The 18,903-nt window shown below is 45.8% G+C and overlaps 1 protein-coding gene across 2 annotated transcripts in view; it reads right to left on the bottom strand.

Annotated features, from left to right (window-relative positions):
- ACOX2 (acyl-CoA oxidase 2) overlaps nucleotides 1–5,223 on the bottom strand; it is a 34,103-nt gene extending 28,880 nt beyond the window's left edge. The window contains exons 1-5 of one of the 2 annotated variants that reach the window (XM_084794508.1): nucleotides 5,106–5,223; nucleotides 2,716–2,961; nucleotides 2,004–2,166; nucleotides 1,633–1,784; nucleotides 1,152–1,259 (exon numbers count right to left, since the gene is read on the bottom strand). In XM_084794508.1, the coding sequence (XP_084650634.1) occupies nucleotides 1,152–1,259; nucleotides 1,633–1,784; nucleotides 2,004–2,166; nucleotides 2,716–2,875 (583 nt within the window). In that variant the 5' untranslated portion in view covers nucleotides 2,876–2,961; nucleotides 5,106–5,223. Of the gene's footprint in view, nucleotides 1–1,151; nucleotides 1,260–1,632; nucleotides 1,785–2,003; nucleotides 2,167–2,715; nucleotides 2,962–4,879; nucleotides 4,901–5,105 lie in introns of those variants that run through there. The other variant, XM_084794507.1, reaches the window with a different exon arrangement.
- Nucleotides 5,224–18,903: the final 13,680 nt, after the last annotated feature.

The raw sequence follows: 18,903 nt of genomic DNA, 5'->3' as shown, positions 1-18,903 counted from the left end.
AAAAAAAAAAAACCCAAAAAACAAAAACCCAAAAAAAGAAACAAACAAACAAACAAACAAAACCCAGTTATATGAATATGTTTTTGTTTTAATCCTAGAAGTGGGATATGGAGCTGCTTCAGATTGCCCACAACTGCTAACTATGATTTGTCTCATGCTGTAGGAGGGTGTGATTTTTGCCAGCTGCAGACAGTTTATGTTTGGAATTCTGGGGACTCTTGAGAGGATATAAACGTGAGAGCCCTGAGAGGGCCTGTGGCAGCTGTTGCTCCCTCTGGGGCTACTTTTGCTACTGCTGGGTTGCTCTTTGGAGATATTCTGACAACAGATATTGGACTTGCCCCAAGGTACTTGATACCCCTCGTCAGCAGGAAGTAGTCTAATGGCGTTTACATCCCCTTTCCCCTCGAATCTTTCTTGCCTACCTAGTGTTGGGAGGTTAGAAGGGATTGGGGTAGAGAAGGGTGGTAGATATAGGTACACAAATAAAGTAACCAAAGGACCAGGATATAACAGTGTCTATGTATTGGCAGTGTGTACATGTACATGTTGTCAGTGTTTGTGTGGTGGGGCAGTATGTGTGTGTTGTGTAATGCACCTGTGTGTCTATGTAAATAGCTTGTGTTGTGTATATCTATGACTACAAGGGGCAGTATATATTTATGTCTGTCATATGCTTACATATGTGTGGGGGTAGTGTTTATGTTGCGTGCATGCACACATGTGTTGTGTGGGGGCAATGAATATGTGGTATGTTCTTGACCTTATCGCCTACAAGGTGAGTGCATTTCCTTATCAAAGCTCCCTTGAAACTTTCCAGTCACTTATGAAGGAAATTCTTCTTTTTGTTTTTCGAGACAGGGTTTCCCTGTGTAGCCTTAGTTTTCCTAGGCTTGCTTTGTAGACTAGGCTGGCCTCAAACTCACAGAGATCCTCCCGCCTCTGCCTCTCCAAGTTCTCAGATTACAGGTGTGTGCCTCTGCGCCCAGCTATTAAGGAAATTAACATCCCACTTATTTCAGCTGATTTCCAGGTGAGGTGCCCAGAACAGGAAGTCAACCTGAAGTTTGGTAAGCATCACCATCAGTGCTACTTAGCCCTAGCTTTGTCTCCCTCACGGAGAGACAGGAAGTAGGAAGGAGGGTACTCACAGTCCCCAGGCCACCACTTGGTGGAAGTCATTGTCGGGCTGTGTATCACAAACTCCTGGGTGGCTGCATCATAGGTGGCTTCGGTCTCCAGGCCCTGCAGGTAGGTCCCTTGGGATCAAGGAGGAGAGTTAGACTGTTGGGCCAAGTGGGGGTACTCATTTGGGTGTAGCTTCTAGATGGGCCTGGGCTCAGTGTGGAATGAGGCCAGCTCCTGACTGTACCCACTCGCTGGCCTTTCTCTCTTTTATCTGTGGACTGTGGGAAGGACATAGGGATGCACACTATTTCCAAATGGAACGACTTTGCCCCCTCGGATAACTCATACAGTGGGATGAATACACATTAGAGAAAGGCAGTCCTCAAGACCCTTGGCTGCCATCTGCTGGGATGTTTTCAATTTAGCATGCCCATGTATGAGCTACGAACAAGGGCCTTCCAGAGCTGTGCCGTCTGAACCCTGCATGCCGCAGCTCTGGCTCACCATGTCCCAGCTCTGTCTGGGCATATGTTGTGATGATTTGGAAGTTTCTGCCGAGTGGGTCCCATTTAGCAATCTGCTCCTCCGAGCCCAAGCTTCTGAGAGCATTCATGGCAATACCATGTAAGCCTAAGTTGATGTATCCGGAAAGGGCTCTGTGAGGGAGAGATAAAATAGGTGAGCAGCCTGTGGGAGATAGGCCCATCAGCCTTCAGCTGGGGAGGGAGCAGTGGGGGAGGGGGCAGGGGGTGCAGGAGGGAAGGGGCATCTGGCATCCTAGTGTTCCAGGAAGCCCTCCTTTGCTGAGGGGAGTGGCTCACGGGGCTAGGGGGTGACAGGCAAGCCTCTCTGGTGGGACTGCCCCTGAGGAGTACCTTGCAGCATAGCTCTGTTCAGGACCACCTTCTGACCAGCCCAGACGCCTGGACAGCATCTCTAGGTGGAATCTCTTTCGAACTGCATCCTCGTATTTCTCATGCTGGGTCATGAAGTGAAAGTTCCTCAAGTTGAACACTGGGTCACCTTGGATGATGCTTTCTGCGGCAGAGAGAACAGGGACCTTTGGTGGCTCGGGTGGGTTCTTGACTACTTCGAAATGTCCCATCCACTTGCTTCATGGAGTTGGAAAGGAAGAAGGGAGAAATGGGCTTCCTGCACTCCAGCAGAGCTATGCTCAGGTGAGGCCAGGACCAGTGAGTGGATCTTCTGCTGCCCGGGTGCGTGGTGTCAAGGACCAGTTTGTTAGTTGAAAGAGGGGGTGGTAGGCTTATAGATGGTAGAATGGGGGGCTCAGAATGCATAAAGCTCTGGGTTTAATTCACAACACTGGTTTCCCAGGTGCGGTGACCTATACCTTCAATCCCAGCACTTGGGAGGTGGAGGCAGGAGGATTGGATGCTCTATATCATCCTTGGCTACCTAGTAGTTTGAGGCCAGCCTGGGCTCCATGAGGCCCTGTCTCAAAACAGCAAGTGATGACAACAGAAAGGACTGTTAGTTAAAGGAAAAGTAGAGAATTAGTTAACAGACTGCTCAATAAAAGCATGTAGGTTCAAAGCCAGCTCTTGGCTTCCTGCCTCTGCTTACCAACTCTCCTCCGCAGCGCAGTGTTTTGGACGCCTCCATCCAGGATGTTGGTGAGCCGTTCCACACTGAAGGGCGGTAAGCGCCGTTCACTGTCTATGTCAGGGTGCACTTGCCTGCTCCAGGTGTCCCCCAGTGATACTCGGTGCACTGGGCTCCCCATCTTGGATCTGCCTGGTGTCTCAGGAGGGACACTTCTGGCCTGGCTGCCTTGAGGGTCTGCTCTGAGCACAGGGAGGTGCCAAGAACCTGTATGTAAAAGGTATTAACCCAGGGCAGTGTCAGCCAATGCGTTTCTATGTGAATGACCACCACAGTCCCACCCTGTCTTCGTGGCTACTGCCTGTGGTCCACACATTGTTCGTGAGTGAAGGCAGTCAGTGTTGCTCTGTCTGCAGTAGCCAAGGTCGGGATGGTTTGACCACAACGTTCCCGTTCCACTGTCTGTAGCTTGTGTCATAACATGCCTGGGACAGTCTTTGTGAAAAGTCAGTGGGAGCCATGTGGAAGAGGACAAGAACAGTCCTAGAAAGGTTGAGTGAGTGACTACTACCAGAGGAGGATGAAGGCTGGCTGCAGGCCGACACAAAGCACGTAACTTGCCCATACTGTACCTTACTAGGAGACTCGCTGCTGGAACCCTGTGGTCCCACTCGCCCCATTTAGCTCAATCTCCGTGATACCTAATGAGCACTGTGGAGTGGGGCCTGATGGCATAGGTCTGTAGGCCCATCTATTGTGGAGGCAGAGGTAGGAAGGTCCTAAGACCTCAAAATAGTGATCGCATACTGGAAGAGTGCTTGCCTAGCACACACAGGCTCTGGGTTCAACTCCCATACTGTAGAAGAAGAGGATGGAGAGAGCAGGAGGAAGGAGAGGAGCCCTGAAAAAAGAAGAAAGCCACCGGGTGTGGTGGCGCACGCCTTTAATCCCAGCACTTGGGAGGCAGAGGCAGGTGAATTTCTGTGAGTTCGAGGCCAGCCTGGTCTACAAAGAGAGTTCTAGGACAGCTAGGGCTAATTCACAGAGAAACCCTGTATTGAAACAACAACAACAACAAACAAAAAAACCAAAATAAAACAAAACAAAAAACCAAAAATGAAGAAGGTGGTGGTGGTGAAGGAGGAGGAGGAGGAAGAGGAGGAGGAGGAGGAGGAGGAACAGGAAGGGGAGGAACAGGAAGAGGAGGACAAGGTTTGCTCTCTTCCAGTCAAATGCCCCTCTGGATCCCCTGTGTTCTCCATAGTCAAGGTGGGCCCTGCCTCCTCCACACCAAGACATCCCGTCCCTCACAGTGAATCAACCACTAGACTCACCCGTCACCTTCTCTGAGCCCCATAGCCCCACCTATTCCTTGCCATCTCCTTGGCCACCACTCAGCCACCTTCACCTCTCACCGGGCCTCAGTGTCTCTGGTCACTTTTCCTTTTCCTACCTGTCAGTCCATGGATCCTCAGTGCCCAGAAGGGAGTCAGTTTGTGGAAAGGAATCCTGGCATGACTATAGGCTTCTCACCAGCTAGCCTGCCTCCTCACCTAGGTCCAATGCCCCTCTCCTCCCGACTTTTACCCTTCTTGTTTTTTTCTGGTCGAGGCTCAGCTCCCCAATGTTCCTAGTGAGCTCCAGTCTCAAGAAACCTACAGACAGCAGCATTCTGGTGAGACTGGGAAGGGCATTGTGTCTCCCTGGTCCCAGAGCCTGGCTGTCACCCTTCCCTGCTGTCTGTCACCTGCTCTCCTTTCCTTTCATCGCATGAACCTGGCAGTCATTTCATAGAGATGACAGGACTGGGGTTAAGGAGTACCCTTGTCATGCCACAGCCACAGGCAGGCTTCTGAAAGTGGGGCTGTGGGGTACTGACAAGGGACCTAGCATGTTACAGGGAGCCCTTTGTCTGCCTGCCTTCCTGTGAGGCTGCCTAGCTGCCTCCTCCTCTTGCCTCCTCTGTATCAGATGCCCTCACCTCCTGGCTGTTCCCCAGCCCTCGGGCCTCCTCCCACGGCCAGCCTTTGCTAGGACTTGGTCCCTGCCTGCACACCCTTTCCTTAAATGTCACCAGGGCTTCTACTGTCTCACCTTAGTGTCAGCTGTCAGTGAGGCTCCCCTGCACCTCCTTTAACACCCCAAGCTCCCTGCCTGGGTAGGCGATCCCCTCTTTCTGTCTTACCTTTCTAACAGGCAGGACAAGTAATTTGTTACATGTCTGTTACTGCAGTGACCAGCTTCACCCACCAAAGCCATGCCGGCGGCTGTTAGGAGGTGCTTGTAAATCAGAGGGAAAGGAAGAAGACCTTTCCTCAGAGCCATTAGGGATGCCTGGGCTCTTTACTGACTGTACTTTTGGTAGGGCCTGTCAGTTCTCCGGCTGGCCCGGAACTAAGCCCTTGACTCACCTCTGTCCTGGAGCAGCTCTGTAGGCCTGGGCTGGCTGCTTCCTTGTAGGCCCCAGTTTTCAGGCTGTTGGCCCCTCCCCTTTCTCCTCCCTGGGTGTGCTGTGACAAGTGCTGGGTGCTCTGGTAGGATTCAGCCTCCAGTCTCAGAGCTAGGGATCCCTGTGAGAGGCTAGGACAGAAATCTGTGTGTCCTGGTGGTGTTTCCACAGTGAAATCCTGGACCTGTCCTGCCTGCAGAGAGCCAAATTAGTCACATCACTGGGAGCTGCCAGCTCTGTGGCTGAGGGTTTCTGCAGTATGTTATGTAGGGTTCTGAGGGGAACCAGGTCTCCATGAGTAAGACTGAGAGCTTTGTTTATGTCCATCCACTCACCCTTTTCATGCTGTGAGTGAAGAACCATGTAATGTCATGTACCCGGGTTGTGAAATAAACGAACCAACAACCTGAGACCTTTGAGCCAGGCCTCAGGTCACAAAGATGAAATCTTATATCATTTGTACAATATTGAGAAAGAAGTCACAGGCCTCCTACCGAACTTCTGAAGCTTCATGACCCTGGTGTCTTCCACTCCCCATGTGTGGTCATATGTGTGTATGTTCATACACACGTGTGTATGTGTGTGTGTGTGTGTGTGTGCATGCACGCACCAGTGAGAGCACACTAAGAGACCTCACAGATCCCCTGTGATCGCTAAGGTAGTGGCCACTTTACTCTGCAGAAAGAAGCAGTCCCCTGTGACCCGTAGTCACCTAACCTGTCATACTGGGGCCATGTGGCTGGACCCCTGGCTGTCCCTCATGGCTGTTGGTGGTAGCGACACATGGATGATAGTTTTAGGTTAAGTAGTTTTAGCCAGCACTAGTGGGGATGGCTCAACATGGTGAAGGCGCTTGCTACACAAGGCTGAAGGCCTGAGTTTGATCCGTGTGTCCCATGTGCATGGAGAGAATTGACTGGAAAGTTGTGCTCTAACATTCACAAGTACAGCATGGCACAAGCTAACTGATGCCCTCCCCTCTCTCTGTGTCACACACACACACACACACACACACACACACACACACACACACACACACACTGGAGATGGTTATCTGGCCTCTGCAAGCATTTGTGCCAACCTGTGGGAGCTGGTTCTTTTCCACTCCCCTGAGTCCTGGGGATTGAACTCAGGCTGTCAGGCGTGGCTACCAGCACTCTCCCACCACACTGATTCCCATAGCGGCATTCCCACTGGCAATAGATGAGGGTCCCCTCACCTCCACATCCTGAACGTCACTGGCTGTCACTTATTTTACTGATCTTGACCATTTTGATCGGTTTAAGATGAAATCTCAAAGCAGTTTTGATTTGCCTTTCCCTGATGACTAAGGATATTGAACATTTCTTTAAGTGTTTCTCAGTCATTTGAGTTTCCTCTTTTGAGAATTCTCTCTTCTCTGTGCTCCATTTTTGTCCTTTTGTTTTTTTTGAGACAAGGTTTCTCTGTGTAGCCTTGGCTGTCCTGGACTATCTTTGTAGACCAGACTGGCCTTGAACTCACAGCGATCCACCTGCCTCTGCCTCCCAAGTGCTGGGACTGTGCTGCATTGTTTAGCAATATTTTGGTTTGCTTTTTTTATGTCCAGTTTTTAAAATTCTTTATATAATTTGGCTATTAGCTCTCTATTGTATATGTAGTTGGTAAAACTAATTTCCCATTCTGTAGCTTTGTTGGAATGATAGTGTCCTTTGCCATACAGAAGCTCTGCAGTTTCCTGGGGTGTCCTTTGTTTTGTTGTTCTTAGTGCCTGCGCTATTGGTGTTCTGTTTCTATTTTGATTTTTGGAGGGTTCGGTTTTAGCTCACAGCTGGGGGGGGGGGGGATACAGTTCATGGTGGCAGGAGCTTAAGGCAGCTGGTCCGCACATCCATAATTAGGAAGCAGGGAAGGACAAAGCTTGTGCCCAGCTGCCTTCCTCCCTTTTCTGCAGCCCAGGACCCACAGCCCAGGGGGATGCTTCCACTGTTGTTCAGGGTGGGTTTCCCACCATACCTCGGCTCTCAAGCTGACCCTTCACTGGAGCATCCAGAGGCTAGCCTAGTCTAGATAATCTCTCACTCACAGGGCATTCTAGATGTTGCAAAGTTAAACAATTAACATTACCCTCACAGTTTAATACTATTGTCAAATATTTGTCAAAATTCATCAGTGAAGCCAGGCACAGTGGCGAATGCCTTTAATCCCAGCACTCTGGAGGCAGATGCAGGTGGATCTTTGTGAGTTTCAGGCTAGCCTGCTCTACAAAGGGAGTCCAGGACAGCCAAGGCTACACAGAGAGACCCTCTCTCAACCACCACCCCCCCAAAAAAAATCATCAGTGAACAACAGACCGTAAGGTTCTTTTTTGTATGGTCTCACTTTGTAGTTCACCCTCCCAAATGCTGGCATTACAGGTGTGTGCCACCACGTCTGCTGACTTTGATTTCTGATTCAGTGTGCTTACTTGCTACTAGTCTGTACAGATTTTCTATTTACTCATGCCTCAGCCTTGGTATGTTGTTTCCATAAATATCTGCATGCCTTGTGGGTTGTCAGACTTGTTGGACTGCATTTGTTTGTCACACTTACTCTATGAGTTTCTCTTTTCTTAATCTGGCCAAGCTTGTCAATTTTGTCTGTCATCTCAAAGAAGCAACTTTTAGTTTTTGCTTATCTTTTTTTCCCTAGATTTTATTTATTTCAGTTCTCACTTTTTTTTCCCCCTTTTACAAAATTTGGGCTGAGTTTGTTGTTCTTTTTCTCCTTCCCTGAGGAGTAAAGTTACAAATCTGAGATTTTTACTTTTTCCTGAGATTTTCTTCTTTTCTGATATAGGTGCGTATTGCTGAATACTTCACTCTTAGAACTGTTTGTTTGTTTGTTTCAGATATTATTTTATATTTTGTGTGTCTGTTTTCATTCATCTCAAAATCTTTTTGAAATTCTCTTTTAATTTCTTCTTCGAGTCCTTAGCTGTTCAGCATCACACTGCTCACTTTCCACACTCTGATGGGTTTTTTTGAGAATCCCTGCTAGTTACCTCTAGTTTCATTGTGCATAGAAAAGATATTTGTTCCAGTGTCAAACTTTTTCCAATTTATCAAGATTTGGTGTGAGTACACTTGTGTGAGAATGTGTGTAAACAGGATCTTACTATTCTGCTAAGGGTGCCCTAAATTTTTTAATCTTCTTGCCTCAGTCCCTCAAGGGGTAGAGTTAAAGGCCTGCATGTCTATGACTTTTTTTTTTTCAATCTAAGAGTTTAATTTTAAAAAAATCATGGAAAATCAACAGTAAAGCTTCATAGAAGACAAAGGATCCTAATAAAACATTAGGGCAGTTATTTCAGACATGTCTATTTTGATTTGTGGGGCCCCTCTGTACCCCTGTACCCCTCTCCATAGCAGTCATCCTCACTAACAGGGTGGGACTTTTTTTTTTTTCCAGTTTCTCCTCACTGGACTTTTATTGGCCTATCGTAAAAAGTCCACCTGGAGGATGATGATGTCTTTTTTTTTCTTTTTGCAATTGCATTATGAATTAGATTTTTTTCAGATTTTTAAAATGTATCTGATGGCCATGACTATTTTTTTTCTTCCCCCACCGCCCCCCAAGACAGGGTTTCTCTGTGTAGCCTTGGTTGGTCTAGACTCTCTTTGTAGACCAGGCTGGCCTAAAACTCACAGAGATCCACCTACCTCTGCATCCGGAGTGCTGGGATTAAAGTCGTGTGCCACCATGTCCAGCAGCCATGACCTTCCTGGAAGTGTGTGTGTGTGTGTGTGTGTGTGTGTGTGTGTGTGTGTGTGTTGGTTGCTATGCTGTATTTGTTAAATTCCTTTGGTCTAAATTTCAACTTAAACATATTCTTACTGATTTTCTGTCTAGACAATTTGCCCATTGTTGAAAAGAGAGTAATAAAGTCCCCAACTGTTACTGTATTGTAATTTCTCTTAGGATCTATGACTGTTTCCTTTATATATTTGAGTGTTTCAATATTAAGTAAATATATTTTACAATTGTTACTGATGTGCTGGGCTTAACTGAAACTCCAATAAACACGAGGAGCCTATACGGATGCAAACACACAAGCATCTTTTAATTTTGCATCTTAAGCTGGACCCACAGTATTACTGACACAGCGGATTCAGTGTGAGCCCCGAGTACGAGTAGGAAAGAACTTTTTATAGATTGTGGTAAGCGAGAAAGCAGGTAAGTGGGTTTTTAGTTTGGCAAGCATCCCATTGATTATTTCTTGAACTAATTGATATTCATCCAGTGCAAGTCCAGTATCAACTCACGAATAATTAACTTCTAAGGAATAACTCTTGAGAAATCTGGGGGGGTGTCTGAACTTTTAGTTTTCTTATTTTCCAGCTGATTGGTTACTCTATATCTTTTATAGTGTTTTATAGTGTTTCTTTGTGGGTTCTTCTAGATCCAGAGTTCAAGAGTAGGTCACCCAAATACAGAAATGAAAGTTTTAAGCAAAATGGAGTTGCTCTGGTCCATAATTCCCCCCTCTGACTAGTTCCTTGAAGGCCCAGTCATGGTGTCTCTTGAACTTACAGTCTTCACTAGGCGTGTTTTGGAGGGAATGGCAGTGGGCTCCCGTTACCACCAGCTCGATAGCCCCCAGTCATTCTTTCCTAAAGGAGACTAATTTGCTCAAAATACAGGGTGCGATGGTCAGAAGTATCATCAAAATGAAGAAGGGGCCACACAAGGTTGAAATTAGCCAAGGGGAATTATTGAACCAACACTCAAACCATCCTTGTTTGGCCTTATATTTATTTATTTTTTTCTAGCTACTTTTTTTTTTTTTTTTAACCTTAGCGAGAGACTCTTTAACAACGCCTGAACGATCTACGTCAAAGCAACATTCTTCACCAAGGGCAGCACACAGGCCTCCCTCCTGCATGGGTAACAGGTCTAAACCTCTTCTGTTCTGAAGAACCTCCTCTGCCAATGAGGTTAAAGACTCTCTTGTAGGTGAGATAGAGACTTTTTTTTAGATTTTGGATGTCTGCGTCTATTGCTGCAGACGATAATAATAATAATAATAATAATAATAATAATAATAATAATAATAACAACGACAAAACAATAATTCTGATTCTGCAAAGCCAGAGCTGAGATTTCCATTCCTGTTCCTGCCAGTCCCAATCCCAGGAGAACAGACAAAGTAACAGTAGTGATGGCTTCTCTTTTTTGATTGGGGTAAAGGGGGTCCCTACCCCACCCACCAGGGCTCTGTTCACATCTTGGTCTGAGTGATACGTAATTCTGGGGATCAGCTGTGCCAGGACACAGGAGTCTGATGATTGCTTAAGGACTCCTAGATGAACACACGGAGTCAATCCAGAGGAACATTCCCAACAGCCTTGATTAGGTGGCAGCAAGTATGAATCACTAGCTAACATTGACAGGGTCCGGAGCCATAGAACAGAATAACTGCTGGGGTGTGTGTGTGGGCGGGGGGCGGGGCTGCCTATTCAGAGTCCTTGTCCTCACACATCTTGCAGAGCAAGTCTCTTTGTCCTTGATGAACCCATCTACAATTTTGTTGGACAGATGTTAAGGTGGCATTTCCCATAATTGCAATTCCCTCATAACATGGATGCTTTGGAGAGTAACGTAACCAACATGCAGAGGTAACGTCTGGTCTTGTAGCATTGAGTACCTGGTAAACTTGGACCATCAACAACCAGAGTGAATCCGTAGCCTCCATTTGTTGCCTGTTGGGATAACTGCTATTTATCTGTACCGTTGACAGGTGTGGTTTTAGGGTGGCCTTAAAATAAGTGTTAGGCCCCAAGGAGGAAGAGGAGTCATTTGTCTCCCATGCCAGAGAGCTGCCCTTGGACTAAGCATTTCAGCCTACCCAGTGGGGCAAGGGACGGTTATTCTCCTCTGTAATTTCTTCCTGCTGACATTAGGGGCGCTGTTATCAGAACCTAGGAAAGCTGAAAAGCTAGTCAAAAGGCTAGGTAATAGGGCACTTACAGTTGAAGAGACAGGAAGCAGTCATCTGCAGGACTGGTTTATATCAGCTTCCAGTAGGTCTATGTTTCAACAGTTTGTAATCCACAGGCCATCTCTGGATGGATCCTGTAGCCAGGTAAAAGTCTGCAGACACAAATATGGACTAGGCACAGAAGTTAAGATTGTGTCTATAAGACAGCCAGAGTAGGCTATGCCTTTGAAAAGTACAAATTTTTCTTTTCTTTTTTTTAAAGAAATATATTTTATTAATTTATTCATATTGCATCTCAATTGTTATCCTATCCCTTGTGTCCTCCCATTCCTCCCTCCCTCCCATTCTCCCCTTACTCCCTTCCCCTATGACTGTGACTGAGGGGGACCTCCTCCCCCTGTATATGCTCATAGGGTATCAAGTCTCTTCTTGGTAGCCTGCTATCCTTCCTCTGAGTGCCACCAGGCCTCCCCATCCTGTGGACATGGTCAAATATGGGGCACCAGAGTTCGTGTGAAAGTCAGACCCCACTCTCGACTCAACTGTGAAGAATGTCCTGTCCATTGGGTAGATCTGGGTAGGGGTTTGAAGTTTACTGCATGTATTGTCCTTGGCTGGTGCCATAGTTTGAGCAGGACCCCTGGGCCCAGATCTTCTTGTAGGTTTCTAGGACCCTCTGAAAACAGTTATTTTTTAAAAGAAGATTTATCAATGTTACTTCATATTTAACTTATAATTTACAGAAGTTTCCTTTAAGTCACTAGTAATCTGCATTGACTGTAAATGACATAAAATAATACAAATGGGTCTTTTTACTTTTTTTGTGACATATTTTAAAAACTGCAGTTTTCTTAATTGGCTCAAAAGATCCTTTGACCTTCCCTAAAGGTCGAGAAACTCTTAAGTTCTTTATTAGACTGTTCAAGATTGTAAGAGTAATTTTTATTCTCGTGGCTCAATGTTTTCTAGGAGGTTTACTGCCTCCTTCTGCTAACCTAGGCCTAGTCCTGGAAGCTTCTAGCCTCCATACAATCTAACCTAGGCCTAGAATGTTTTTAGCCTATGAGCCTTCTGCTTAATAAACTCACCCTGTCTTATTGTTTCTGAGCTCATAGCTGGCTGGTTTAACTCAGCTGTTCTGGCTCAAACTCCTCTCCCAGCTGACTTAATTTGGCTTTTCTCTCAGCCCAGCATTATTCAGCTTGGCCTTAGACTAACTTGACCTTCATTTGGGATTAAAGGCATGCACCACCGTGCCTGGATCTACCTGATATTTGCTCATACCAGGCTGGCCTTGAGCTCACATCTGTTTGCCTTGTCTCCTGGATTAAAGGCGTGTTTGTATTCCAGCCAGATCACACAGGCAGAAGATCTTTGAATGTGATCTCTTGCCAGAAAAACCATGTTCTGAATTAACGTTCTTTTACAAAAGCTCATTGTTTTAAAATACCCAATAAACTTGAAAATGTTTTATAGCCTTATACATTTAAGCATTTTATCAAAGTACCTTTTAAAAGAGTGAAGTCACAGCATAACCATAATTTTTGTCAGTCAAAAACCAGATTTTTTAAATAGTGTAAACAATTATCTTTAAAATTAATATCTTAACTTCAGAATCACCCATTTTTTAAAGTCTGCAATATAGCAGTCTGTTAATTTGCACAGTATAATCTTAATACACACACACACTGGCTGGAGGTGGTGCAGCTTTAATACTTTTATTTTAAAAACACATTGTTTTAAATCTTATCTTTTTATAAGTTTACAGAACAAGAATTACTTAAAAGTACCGTTGAAGACCTGTTTTTTTTAAGTTGGCTCATTTTACTTGCAGTTTAGAATTTAAGCTAACCTTTTGTTACAGATGTTAACGATTTTTGATAATCTTTAATAACCAAGATGTAGTTTCTAGAGTCCCAGATAGGGGAGTGTAACAAAAACAAGGCACTTTGATCCCTTGCGAGAGCTAGAGCTTGTTTATTACACCGCCGCACCCCGCTTCTGAATTTGCAAACTCTGCTCACAAGATGAGCCTTGCCCTGTTTGAGTAGCTCCTGCGTCCAGGTGGCAGGGGCGCAGCCTGAGCCGGCAGTTTTTCCACCAGCTTGCACTTTAGCCCTTTTATTCCGAGCAGGTCAGCGATGCCGCCTCCTCTGTGGGAGCGCCCTGCAGGCTCTCGAGCTACATATTCCCGATTCTGCCCTAAAAGTCTTGAGCTCCACAGGGTACACCTCCCTGTACCTTAGGCGCGCTACGGTGGGGGCGCTCAACAAATGCTCTCTTGCTCCAGATGCCTCCGCAGTCGTCTGAGCTGCACCAACTGACTGATTTCAACCCAAGGCTCGCGTAGTGCGAGTTGTGTTTTAGCCAGCAGGGCAAGCTCGGAGGCAACCCTGAGGGCTGAGTGGCGAATGGCGTTGTGTGAGAGCCCTCGATTTCCTCTGCCCTGGCATTCAGCTAGTGCCCAGCCCTGCCCAGGTGTTCTGCCCCATGCCTGCCATCTGAACAAGGAAAGGCAGTCTCCAGGCTGTGGCTGCCGCAGGACCTGGATCCCACACACACCTGGCTCGTCTGCGCACACCCGAAGGTCCACCCCATGCGCAGCTGCCGTACCAAGTTCTGCTGTGGAAAAAAGAGCTAGGGGAGTCAGTGTTAGAGTCCCGTCCATCTCAGTCACAGAAAAAGTAAACAGCCAAAGACAGGACAAAAGAGCAGACAAATACAGAAAACCAAACAAGAAATTGCACCAGCGAGGAGGACACTCAGAAGCCAGAAAGCTGAAAGCAGCAGCGAGTGCCTCAGTCTGCGCCTGCTCCGAAGCCTGAAAACACTGAAAGTAGGACAGCTGCCACCTGCCACGGGAGCCAACCGCTCTGTCCTTTCACACAGATCAGAAGACTGTGGGACCTCTGGTCCCCTCTGGAGCCAAGACGTCTCTCAGCCCCCTGTGGTCACAGACCCGGCACATCCGCTGCAACTGTTTCTGACCACACACAGATCCAGAATGAGAACGCAGCATTCAGAAGCAGACAAACACAAACACTCACCCCGCTCCCAGATCCTCCGATCAGAGGTCCTAGTGGACTTGGGGTTCCCGGCCAAGGCACCAAAAATGATGGGCTGGGCTTAAATGAAACCCCAATAAAACACTAGGAGCCGATTCGGATGCAAACACACAAGGGTCTTTTAATTTCTTAGCTTAAGCTGGACCCACAGTATTCCTGACGCAGTGGATCAGGTGTGAGCCCCAAGTACGAGTAGGAAAGAAATTTTTTATAGATTGTGGTAAGCGAGAAAGCAGGTAAGTGGGTTTCTAGTTTGGCAAACATCCTATTATTTCTTGAACTAATTGATACTCGTCCTGTACAAATCCAGTATCAACCCAGGAATAATTAACTTCTAAGGAATAACTCTTGAGAAATCTGGGGGAGTGTTTTTAGTACGTTTTTATTTTCTAGCTGATTGGTTATTCTATATCTTTTTACCAAGTGTATCTTTGTGGGTTTTTCTAGATCCTCGGAGGTCAAGAGTAGGTCACCCAAATATAGAAATGAAAGTTTTAAGCCAAGTGGAGTTACTTTGATCCATCATTACATACTTTCAATGCACTGACCCATTGTCTCTCTTAACTTTTTTTTTTTTTGAGACAGCTATTCTGTGTCACCTCGGTTGTCCTGGACTCTGTAGACCAGACTGGCTGGCCTCAAACTCACAGAGATCTGCCTGCCTCTGCCTCCCAAGTGCTGGAATTACAGGCGTGAGCCACCAAGCCTGCTTCTCTTTAAAAATTTTGTTTGTTTGCTTATTTTTGTTTTTTTTGAGACAGGGTTTCTCTGTGTAACAGCCTTGGCTGTCCTAGAACTCACTCATCAGGCTGGCCTCAAACTCACAACAGAGATCCATCTGCCTCTCCTTGCTGAGTGTGCGCTACCACTGCCCAGCCTCTCTTTACAATCTTTGATTCAGTCGATTTTATCTGATAGAAGCTCAGCTACCTCTGGTTTCTTTTGGTTCCTGTTAGCCCAGAATGTCTTTTTTTCTAGGCTCTTATTTTTATTTTATTTTATTATTTTTTTTAAACATCATATTTTTATCAAGTATTTGAGACTTTCACATAGTACACCCCATTGCACTCAGTTCCCAGCCTTCCCAGGTCTGACCCTTCACCCTTGTGACCTCATGACCCCCCAAAATACCAAGTCCATTTTGTGTTGCCCTTATCCTCCCTGGATCATAGCCAAACTCCCAGTGGCCAACCCCTTAAAGAAGACTGAGTCCTTTCTTTCACCCACCACTGCCAGAAGCCACCAAGTGTGGAGAGCCACTTCAGCACCTTTATCTCAATTGTGAAGAGTTCTTATGGATGGTTTCCTGTCCAGGCTGTTGCTTTTGGGGGCGGAAGTTGAGGTTGTCACAGATAGGCTCTTATTTTCAATCTGTTGTAGTACAAGAATAGTTGCACGAACCACTCCAGCGCCAATCTCAGTGAGATATTGATGGTTTATTTCAACGCCACACCCCAAGACTGACCACGGCCAGAGACACAGTGGAACCAAACTATGACATCAGCCTGTTTCTAAGGCAGGCTTTTTTTATAAGAAAAATGGTAACCAGGTAACAGCCAGGTAGCCAGGTGGGAAGCAAGGGGAGGGTAGCATTACATCATTTTGATTAACTAAACACAAGAATAGGTTTTGTTCCAAATACATTGTATCCAGGTAGCTAGACAAAGCATTTTAAGCTGATTGGCTAGGGACTTTCCAGATCCTCAAGTTCAGGGAGAAAGGAACATAGCAGGGTATTGTGGTTTTGTTTAAGAAGGACATATATCATTAATTCAAGCAGAACGTTCAACAAGTATTGAACTGTATATAAAAGGCTGTTCAAGCTCCCAGGCAGGCAGAGCCCGAGAACGGGAACTTAATTTTACCTTATAATCAATATGGAGACTTAAAAACAAAATAGCTCCTGTTATACTAGAGACAAAAACAGGTGTTAACAGAGGAGCTACAACAAATCTATGTGTCTATTTAAAGGTGAAGTAAGTCTCTTGTCAGTAGCATATAGTTGGATATTTCTAAGATTCATGTACCTACTCAATATCTTGGAGAAGTAAACCCATTCACATTTAAGATGATTATTGAAAGGCTTGCTACAGTAATTTTGTAAATGTTTTTGTTGTTTTGTGGATCTTTTATGTCTCTTTTGGCCTTTGTTTTTCCTAGAAGATTTTCTGTGGTGCTATGGTTTTTGTTTGTTTGTTTTTTTAAAAATATATTTTACTTTCACCTGCATGTGTGTATGAGTGCTGGGTGCTCACATGATGGTGCAGATATAGGTAGCTGTGAGCCCCTAAAATTGGTGTTAGGAGCCAAACTCAAGAGCAGCAAGTGCTCTTAAACACTGGGCCATTTCTCCAGCTCCAGTGGGGTCCTTCTGTATCCGTCTTTTGTTGTTGTTTTTGTACTGCAAGCTAGCTGCGGTCTCACTGTGTAGATGAAGCTGACCCTGAAGTCCTGATCTTCCTGCTACCACCTCCTGAGTGACAGGAGTACAGACTTCACCCAGAGCTGCTGGGATCTGGGCCTTCTGGAAGCCGATGTAAACCAGTCCTGCAGATATGACTACTCTCTGTCTATTCAACTGGATCCGCTAAACAGATGCTTTTGATAAGTGCTCCATTAGCCTTTGACTAGCTCTTCAGCCTTTCTAGGCCCCAATAATGATAACAGCACCCCTAATGTCAGCAGGAAGAAGTTACAGAAAAGAGTGACTCTACCTGTTTTCCCAGTTTATAGGGATGCTAAGTCAAGGGCAACTCTCTGCCATGAGGGACAAATGGCTTAAAAAAAAAAAGACTCTTAGTTCTGTTTAAACCAGTAAGTCATGTTTTGTGCTCCCCTTATATCAAGCAAAGGTTGGGCACCATCCAGCTAATCATGAGGGCACAGTATTTGGCCCTACAATAGGCCAACTCAGAGAAATAAATTTCAGGAAGACATATGATTGGGTCTTCAGTGAACCTGTCAAAAGGGGGGATAGTAGAGACTAAACCAATGCCATTTTGTGTTCAAGGCCTGAGAACTTGACCTGCCTCCACCCCCCTCTCCCTGCACCCCTCTCTAGAGTTTCCAGGGAGAGCCACAAACATACAACTAGTAACCATTCCTAGGAGCTTGTACCTAGGGCCAACCAATCAGAGCCACAGGTCACAGTGACCAGAACAAACTAAAACTTCCCCACCTGTGGTCCGGCCCTGGTCCCCACACTTAGCCCTGGTCTCCCAGCCAATCAACTTAAAAGACAACATTTCTGTACCCCTCTGACCTATCCCGTAAAAGCAAAGCTTGGCAATGGCTTAGAACAACCCGCCCCGCCCCCACTCTGCCTGCAGTTTTTCCCTTTAAAAACCTTGTTCCCCTAGCACTAGGGGCTGCCATATTCCCTCTTCACGAGGGGGCTGATGGTCCAGGCTCTGAGCTTAACCAATAAATGACACCCTGTGTGATTTACATGTAGCTGATTCGTGGTGGTGGTCTTTGGGGGTTTCACAACTTGGGCATTACAAGAGAAGTCAAGGCCATGGTGGCAGGATCTTCCTTGGGAAGCATTGAGGGCAAGTCTCTCTGTGCTGACTCTCCTCTTTGCAAAATGTACTTAGTTAGAGTCCAACTTTTTGGGTCTCTGTGGCATCTTTGAACAAGATGACAGGTACCTTAGATTGTTTGTTTGTTTTTGTTTGTGTTCTATTTTTGAGATAAGATTTCTCTGTATAGCCCTGGCTGTTCTGGAATTCACTCTGTAGACCAGGCTGGCCTCAAACTCACAGAGATCCACCCGCGTCTACCTCCCAAGTACTGGGATCAAAGGCGTGCGCTGACACCAACTGACTTGCAGAAACCTTTGAAAAATGCTGAATTGTTCCACCTAGTTGATCTTGGAATGCAAGGGTTAAAATATTGTCCCTTTTAGGCCTTCTGTCCAAATAGGTATAAGCCTCTAAATGTGGTCATTGAACACCCAGAACAGTTTTGTGTGTGTGTAGATATGTAAATCTCCACAGATCCACAGATAGGATCTCCCTAGAAGCCTTTAAAAGAGCCTGTGAGCTCCTCCTGAGGGACCGGGAGTGGGAGTGGGGGTGGTAGTGGGTAGGTGGGTGGGTGGGTGGGAAGATAGGTCAACACCATTTTGTATGGATGGTTGACCCCTGCATGCAGGCTGTTTCTTCAGAATAAAAGCTGTTTGTTTTTACATGCTTTTTGAGTCTGGGGTCTTCCTTCAGTGGTTTTCAGATCCTCACACTTTATGGAACATTTTCAGACCTTCTCCTCCTTGGTAAGGCTTCCAAGCTTTATCTTTTCCATTTTAGAAAAAAGAAAAACCTAGCCATATAGAAATCATTTTTTGTTTTACCAAAAAAAAAAAAAAAATCTTCATTTGCTGGACATAGTAGCACACCTTTAATCCCAGTACTCCAGAGGCAGAGGTAGGTGAATCTCTGTGAGTTTAAGGCCAGCCTGGTCTACAAAGCAAGTTTAGGACAGCCAAGGCTATTATGCAGAGAAACCCTGTCTTGAAAAACCTAAAAACAAAAGAAACAAGCAAACAAAATCTTCATTTTTACATCTTTTAAATATTTTCTTCTACATATTAGTTTCCTCTTACTTAATTTGTTCCCTTAACATCACAAGAAATAGTAACATTAACAAATATGTTTGCAAGCCGGGTGTGGTGGAGCACGCCTTTAATCCCAGCACTTGGGAGGCAGAGGCAGGTGAATCACTGAGTTTGAGGCCAG

The sequence above is a fragment of the Acomys minous genome (genome assembly GCF_964271855.1).
Source record: "Acomys minous genome assembly, chromosome: 9".
In the NCBI taxonomy this organism is placed as follows: Eukaryota; Metazoa; Chordata; class Mammalia; order Rodentia; family Muridae; genus Acomys; species Acomys minous.
Note: the sequence above shows the minus strand (reverse complement) of the source record. Positions and strands in the feature narration are given on the sequence as shown.